General features: G+C 45.8%; 1 protein-coding gene across 1 annotated transcript; it reads left to right on the top strand.

Annotated features, from left to right (window-relative positions):
• The first annotated feature begins 3,317 nt into the window (after positions 1-3,317).
• LOC136487027 (disease resistance protein Pik-1-like) lies at positions 3,318-7,484 on the top strand. The gene is made up of 3 exons (XM_066484152.1): positions 3,318-3,501; positions 3,608-4,581; positions 4,691-7,484. Exons 2-3 carry the CDS (start codon positions 3,617-3,619, stop codon positions 6,861-6,863), a joined length of 3,138 nt encoding a protein of 1,045 aa, XP_066340249.1. The 5' UTR covers positions 3,318-3,501; positions 3,608-3,616; the 3' UTR covers positions 6,864-7,484.
• Positions 7,485-8,313: the final 829 nt, after the last annotated feature.

Genomic DNA, 8,313 nt, shown 5'->3' on the forward strand with positions numbered 1-8,313 from the left:
CTTGGAGCTCTTGTTGTTGGAACAGAAAGATCTTTCCATCAATGGAATACTCTAGTACGGTGTGGGCACCAGAGAGGCACCAAAGTAAAGAGTTTTTGACCATTGGCTTCCAACGATCATCTACATGTGGGGCTTGCCTCGGGGAGGCCACTGAAAATCTCTGGTGGTTACTCCACCAAAGGCATCGGGGAAACAAGTGAGTAATGGCTAGATTTAGATTACAATCTAACCGTAGGATCTTCATGATCCTTTCTCCGGTGGGGGTGTTCCAATGGTCACAGGAGTTTTTGGTGACCCTGAAAACAACCCACGAACACTGTCAACGGCTAGTTTTTTGGGATCTTATAAATAGTGTTGTGCTAGGTCATTTGGATTCTCTTGATCATTGTAATCGATACACATGCCCTAGAGGAGCTCAAGAACAGTTCCCACTCACTTCCTTGCTTGAGGAATGATCTAGAGTAAGATTGTGAGAGACCTAGAGAGTTTGCATCTAGTGGCACTAGTTCATCGTTGGAGCTGCGGGATTCTTGTTACTCTTAATGGTTTCCGCCACCTAGATGGCTTGGAGTAGCGAGGCACCATCGAGCACTGCATGGAGATTGTGTTGGGGCTCCAATGGATTTGATTGTGAGGGGTTTTGTGCTCACTTCGTAGGAGATCATGAAGGGCAACACTAGTGGAATGCTCAAGGCTAGTTGGAGTGCTATTGATTGATTGGCTTCTTTTGGCACCCACATTGAGGGTCAAGCATAAGAGGCTTGCTTAGCATGCGAAGGAATCATCAAGAGACTCGCCTCAACGAGGACATAGGTTGCTGGCAAGCAACTGAACCTTGAGGATAAATCTTTGTCTCTCTCTTGCCTTGTTGGTTTGCAATCCTACACTTGTGCCTTACATGTTGTTTGCTTGTGTAGCTCTAGTAGTAGTAGTAGCTCTAGTTGAGTAGAGTAGCTAGTTTAGTTGCTTTACTTGTTTAGCATAACTAGGACTAGTTGATAACCTCCTGCTTGTTTGAGTGCTCTTGTAGTAGTGTTAAGAGGCTTGCTTTGTTGTGAGATAGGCTAGGCAAAGTAGTTGCTCCTAGGGTCACCTTTTATTCTAATCACTTTGCCTAAGTGTTGTGGTTAGTAGGAGAAATTTTTATAGCCTATTCACCCCACTCTAGCCATCTAGATCATTTCACGCATGGCCTCCTTGATGGGTTCCATAGTGAGGCAATTTTTAGAGATGGGTTTCACATGTCCCAACTACAAAAATTGTGTCCTAATTAAGCCCACTTACACGGAACATAGACACTCCTCTCCCTCTCTCACACCCTTACCTAATTTGCACCACCGAACCTCTCCCACCTCCCCTCTATTAGCCTCTTTCTCTCTCCGCAATCCTTCTTGTCTCCCAAAACCTAGCAGTTCTTCATGACAACTTGGCTATTGCTAGGGCTACATGACAATGAAGATGGTTGGGACTTGGGGCACACAACTAGAATATAGGGTAGGCTATCGGGTCTAGGGTGGGCGGACTCCAGGAAAGCACATACGACTTCCACCAAACCAATGGCACCGAGTGTTGTCCAAATGGGCACATTTGTAGGAAAGTAAATGAGAGAGAGGACATGTGAACCTACACAGGAGGGACTGGAGAAAAAGATAAGAGAGGGATGACATGTAGGCCACATGCCAAGTGCACAGTCAACATCCACACGGGTGGTTTATCGCAAACAATAGTAATTTTAATATTGTGTTGCCCGAATAGCAAGTTTGGAGACCTAAATATACAGTTCTGGATGTTAATGTCCTAGATGGCATTGTCATGCAAGTTCACATAACTCGTGTGGCCCATTTAGCAAGTGCGAGGACCAAGATATGCAATTTTGGAAGTTTGGGATCTACGTGGTTGTTGGAGGAAACACCCTTTGCATGAGGGCCCTTCGCTAACTTGGCTAACCAAGGCTCCCGAATGTGTTGAAGCAATCTATTTTGTAGGGAAAGCATAGCTCTCATGCTCTGAAGACACTGAGGAAGCCCTCTTCGCTCAGAACAAGGAAGGCAAGGAGAATCATGGAGGTCTCGTGCGAAACTATGACATCGCGAAGGTCGCAAGCAGAATTCACGGGTGTAGGAACTCGGGTGAAGCATCAAAGGATCCATCAGGTGAAGGCGGGTGAGAGAGAGAGGGAGAGAGACCACTCCCCGGCGGTCAAACCTGACTTTGACTCGGTTGTGGAGAAATGGACTGTGATACACCTGCTAGTATAGGAATATGCTTGGTAGCTAGGGTCAGTACGGGGGCACTACGGTCTGTCAGTTATAAAAGAACGGCTCTATAAATAGTGCCCCCGATGAATAAAGCGGCTGAGGAGGACTGATTTTTTTTCACCTAGTTTCTGCTCGCGTTTGCTCCTTCCTCCGCTATTGATAGATCGGCTTACCACTGTCCAAGACTGGTCAAGGATAACAGTGGTACCACCGTGCAAGTTTGGGTACTAGACCCAACATGTTAGATCAAAGCACTCATGTTGGCGTATGGAACGAGCTGAAACTCATTTGGACTAATGCTAGAGCTTGGGAAAATAGAAGTTTGAGACCTAAATGACACCGCCTTACAAGTTTATGGACCACTAGTGTATTTTACTCCCTAAAGTGCCTACTTATAAAAGAGAATGAATCAGAGAGTGAGCCAGTTTTTGGACGTGTTATATCCATTACCTTGTGATACCTCCCATTGTGCAAGGAGGATGGCGGAGTCTGTGGCAAAGAAAAAGGAGGGTAAAATGCACCGTTGGTCCACGAACATAATATAGGTCCCCGAACATCCATAATACATATTCAGATCTCTAAATTTATTAATTATATATGTCATGCGAGGTATGAACCACCATAATGAGTTGATCCACCTGCTTGATATGCTAATTGTGCAATGAAATGTCACCGACATCTGGGACCAACATGCTGGCAGAGGAGATAGAGATGTGACCGGCATATGGGGCCTTGTTGGCCATTTCATTGTGCAATCAGCGTGCCAAGCAGACAGATTGATTATTCAAATTATGGTGATTTGAACCTCAATGTAATTAGTAAGTTTTGGAAGCTTCAAGTTTAAGAGATAACGTCGGGAGCCAAGTTAGGAAGATTTCAGTACTCGAAAAAGGAGTGCATGTGTGTGGTCCCTGCTGCATGGACAGACGTAGGAAAGGAACTGGATTGGTGGGGGCCGTGTGGCGTGCGCGTAGGTTTTGGAACCGAATCAAACGGAGCAACGGTCTTCACGGCTCTTTGCTTGCTCCATACATGCGGCTTTCTAGCATCTTCGCTTCTACACTACTCTTGCGTTGCATGTAGGTGTAGGTAGGAGCGAGAGCATGCAGTTTCGCTGCTGTCGATCATCGACGTGTTCTTCATCACCACTTAAATTAAAGGATTACTGAACGCAAGGTGGAATATAATAGCAGGCCGGAGCCTGCAAGCCAAAATCGTCCGTCAATCGGCCATCACGGATCAAGTAAGTGGGAAATTATAAGTACATATTGAAACCCTTGATCGACATTCATTCTGCCGCCTGATATTGGATCGATCCTTAATAGTTCATTTAACTGCTCAACTCGCAGGGTGCATGCATGGCGCCTAAGGCCTCCGAGGGGGAGGAGGGCAAGGAGGTCGAGATGGTGCCTGCCGCTCCCGATCCGGAGCAGCAGCTGGAGAGAGATATCACGGCACATCAAGATTCCGAGGAGGAGAAGGAGACGGCGGCCGAGATCAAGGAGTTATTAAGCCAGCTGAAGCCGCTTCGTGCCAGGATCTCTCAGCTGCTGGGGCCTGCTGGCCCTCATCGCATCGTCACTGGTGACCGTGGACGGCGCTGCTTGGTATTGATGGAGACGGAGCTGAGCATCATTGCGGCGCTCTTGACGACATTGAGTCCGCAGCACTTTGACGATGCCGAGACGAAGAAATGGCTGGGTGAATATTTGCTCACTGTTCCCCGTTTTGCCGACCGCGTCCTCGGTGATGTTGATCCCTCTCGCCACACGCTGCTGCGAAGAGCTTCACAGTGCTTCCATCGTAGGAAGTCATTCTCATATTGGCATCCTATCTTTACTGTACGGCTTTACTATATCATCGAACATCCCTCCAGCCCCAGGTATAGGCATCTTCTCCTCCCTAGCTCTGACCTTGGGCTTATTACACCCCAATTGGCCGAGGCGGATGCCCTCCTCCCTCTTGTCGGCATTGATCGCCCGGCAAAGAAGATTTTGGGGTGGATCGCACACCAGGGGAAGATGGACATGAACCTTAGAGTCATGTGTATCGTTGGACCTGTGGGGATAGGCAAGACAACTCTTGCCGTGGAGCTCCGCAACCGACTCAGGCAGCAGCATGAAACTAGTGGAGGGCGCTACAATTTCCAATGCAACGTTATGGCACAAGTGCCACGGGGAACTGATAGAAACATTCGTCTTGTTCAAGATATCCTCTCCCAAGTCTCAGAACCAGCAGCAACAGCATTGTCATCTGACCCGTCACAAGCCAAGACAATGGAGGTCCTAGTCCGCCTCATTTCAGAATGCTTGCGAGATAAAAGGTACCGATAACAACCAACTTAATTACTAGCTTTGGCATGATTATCTTTAATCTGAAAATATACATATTTGCTAATCTCTTTCTCACAATGCTCCCGGCTGGCTGGCCAGGTACTTCGTCATTATCGATGATATATGGGAAGCATCAGACTGGCACAAAATCAAGGGCGCATTTCCTAATAATAATCATGGTAGCCGAATATTGATTACAACACGCAGTACAAGTACAGCATGGGCATGTTGCTATGATTCTTATGATGGCCTTGTGCATGAGATGAAACCTCTAAGTGAAGTGGATTCAGAAAGTCTGCTTCTAGCAAAAGTCATTGGTTCAGTGGATGGTTGCCTGCCAAATAATATGAAGCTACATTGTGATGAAATATTGAGGAGATGTGAAGGTATACCGTTGTTTATAATTGGTATGGCAGACTGGCTGAAGGACCAACGACTGCAGCAGCTGCACCAACGAGAGGATGAGGACGAGGAGCATCAAAGATTTGCAATTTATTGCAAGGAACGAGTCCCCCGGCTGACAGAACAAGCACTATCCTCCGCTTTTAATGACTTCCCTAATGATTACTTGAGGTTACTATTAATTTACATGAGCATGTTTCCTTATGGGTACAAGTTTGAAAAGGATCGTCTCATCTTGAAATGCATATATGAAGGCTTCTTTAACCTTACTGATAATGTTGGTTACTCAGAAGCAGAGAGGTTGTTCTCCGAGCTAGTGGATAGTAATGTCATCACCTGTGTAGCATCAAACTGCAAACACAAGCAAGATGAAGCCGAGGCCTGCCAGTGGCAAATCATTCATTTTATGCATCAATTCCTGGCCTCCAAATCTGCAGAGATGGGTTTCGTTTTCACCACCACTACGCTCAACTTACTGGCAGAATCAGCAGCAGCAACAACAACAGAGTGTGGCAACCAAACTAGCAGCAGGATGCCACGGAGGTTAGCCCTGCACCATCCAGATCCCCTGCTCCCGTCGATGCTTGAAACCATGGATTTGTCCCAGACTCGTTCGCTATCTGTGTCTGGGACAGTCTGCAGAATCCCTCTGGACAAGTTTATCTATTTGGTGGTTCTGGATCTAGAAGGCTGGGAGAATCTCGAGGATGAGGACCTAGTGCAGGTATGCAGAAGCAAAATGATCTTTTTGAGATATCTAAGCGTCAGGAATACTCGAGTCAGCAAGCTCCCACACGAGATTAAGGAGCTGCAGATTCTGGGGACATTGGACGTAAGTTACACGCAGATAACAGAGCTCCCGCTTGAAGTGTTCGAGCTATTTTTTTTGTGGCACCTAGACCTAAGGGGCACACGGATAAGCCAGCTGCCAAAGCAAATTAAGGGCCTACGACATGGATTGAAGTATCTTCTCGTCGAAACAGCCGCAAGGGTGCCGAACGATGTACTACGGCATCTCTACGGGCTACAGACACTAGTCACTGTTGATTTGACCAAACAACCTGCAAGCTTTGTCAGGGCTCTCGGTGATCTACACTTGCGCGTGCTCGCAGTTACATGGTCCTTTCACCAGTCCACTGACAGAGACTACTGTGAAGCATTACTGTCATCTATCGGCAGGTGCAACTACTACCTCAAGTCCCTGACCATTCAATGTGGACTCGGCTGCTCCATGGAGTTCCTGGGCTCCCTTGAAGAGTCTGGTGCGCCTTGGAGGCTTGAGAAGTTCAAGGTGACAGCAGGAAGATTCGCAAGTGTTCCACCATGGATCGATGGACTCGAGCATCTAGCTTTCGTGCAAATCACCGTCTGTAACAAGCAAACAGCGACGGATGATCTGAAGATACTTGGAGGCTTGCCCAAATTGCAGTGCCTAATACTAGGCTTGGACTTCATCCCTGAACAACCCATAGTGATTGGAAATGAAGGATTCTGTGAGCTTCAGAGATTTTCCATCTACTGCCCAATGCCATGGCTCACTTTCAGCACAGGAGCTATGTGGAAGCTGACATACCTCCAATTGAAGTTCTGTTCGACTCCAGCGAGCCAGATCTGTGTTCCTTCAGGTATCAGCAACCTCGGTAGGCTTACGGAGGTTTCCCTGTGCTACAACGCACAATACATCAACAGCCCCAGCATCAAGAAGACAGTGGACGCAGTGACCAAACAAGTTGCCAGACATCGCAACCCGATCGACCTTTTCATCAATGGCATTGAACAAGATGATGTCCAAGAAGCTGATGATGAAGTGACAGAAATTAAAATTGGGACTTCAAACAGAACCAACGCTGGAGCTGAAAATGATGCTTAAGCAGTTGGTGAGGAGGCTACAACAGCAATTGAATGTGAGATTACTGAAGCTGAAAGTTGATCCAATTAGGCGACGCTTAGCTCTAAAAGACAGGATAATCACTACTACTATGTTGCTTGAAATTCTGCTTGTGGTCAACACCATTTTCTTGACAGTTTCCATATACACTCTGAGGGTTTCCATATACACTCGTTGCACCAGGAATGGTCAGTCGTCTCATCTCTGGAGGCAACTCAATTGCCCAAGGGAGATGAGAGAACAAGAGTTACAGCTTGGCAGTCCATACCACAGGATGGTACATCACTCCTCGCGCCCCCATGTAACGCTGTTGACCAGAGCTTGTATGTGTGTATCTCAGGTCAGAATGTCTGATGAATGTGCTCCCCCTTGTCATTGCCACATCACTTCTAAGACTGTCATGTACTAGCGTATTGGTTCCTCCGTGTGTACTCTGGCATTTTCGCTGTTGTTTGTAACTTTATTTACCGTGAGTGAGGCCTGTGTGGAAATCAGTTTCTTCCAATTCGTACGGAAGTCGAACTATTCCACGCGGACCTCTGATGGAGTGTTGTCTATATGTGTTGTTGCTTCAATGTCTCGAATGGATTTGCATGTAAGACTTTGCAACTATTATGTAAGAGGGTTATTTCATCAGTCTCCTGAACTATTATGTAAGAGGGTTATTATGTAATGGCATTTCATTTTCTGTATTCGTCAATAATTTAATTCAATTCAAAACCCATATAAGTTTAAACATTTTTTATGTGCTTGTAATATCTAAAAACTGATGCTTCTTCCTTGCTGAAGTATATATGAAGCTGTACTTTTCTACTACCTTTGAAATCATTTCTCAAATCAGTGGCGGAGCCTGGAATTTTTTAGAGCCTGGGCGTGACAATACGCCGAGCTAACAATGACAAACAATGCACATGAATATATTATATAACATACATATAAACTTAGGAAACCATGATAGATTCAAATGAAAATATTAAAATGATTTTTCAGTACACAAGTTCACGACTTAGATAATGAAACACAAAAGATAAACCTAAATGCTAATTGGTAACTACGGATGCCCACGGCCACGAGCATGGTTACGAGACAGCTGCATCTTGCGACTCAATATAGCAGATCATCAAGTTGTTGAACCAATCATCAGCAGTCCTATTGCGGGATTTAGACTTGATAGTCTTCATACATGAGAAAGCCCTTTCAACAGTTGTTGTTGACACCGGCACCAACAAGGCCAATTCAATGAGCTTGTAGACCAATGGAAAAAGCAAATGTTTTTTAGTTTCAACCAATTTCTGGGATAAACTTTCAATATCTTTGCAATTAGCAAAGGCAGCATGCCTCCTTACATGAAGAATATGTCTCCAATTGTCCCCTTATGACTCCACGATCATGATTTGAGAAATCCTTAGCATAAATTTCAGCAAGCCAAGAA

Source organism: Miscanthus floridulus, chromosome 10, assembly GCF_019320115.1.
Source record: "Miscanthus floridulus cultivar M001 chromosome 10, ASM1932011v1, whole genome shotgun sequence".
Lineage (NCBI taxonomy): Eukaryota > Viridiplantae > Streptophyta > Magnoliopsida > Poales > Poaceae > Miscanthus > Miscanthus floridulus.

Coding starts and splice junctions, on each gene's coding strand:
- LOC136487027 (XM_066484152.1), top strand. CDS start 3,617: ATGGCGCCTAAGGCCTCCGAGGGGGAGGAGGGCAAGGAGGTCGAGATG. Junction 4,582..4,690: donor GAATGCTTGCGAGATAAAAG/GTACCGATAACA, acceptor CTGGCTGGCCAG/GTACTTCGTCATTATCGATG.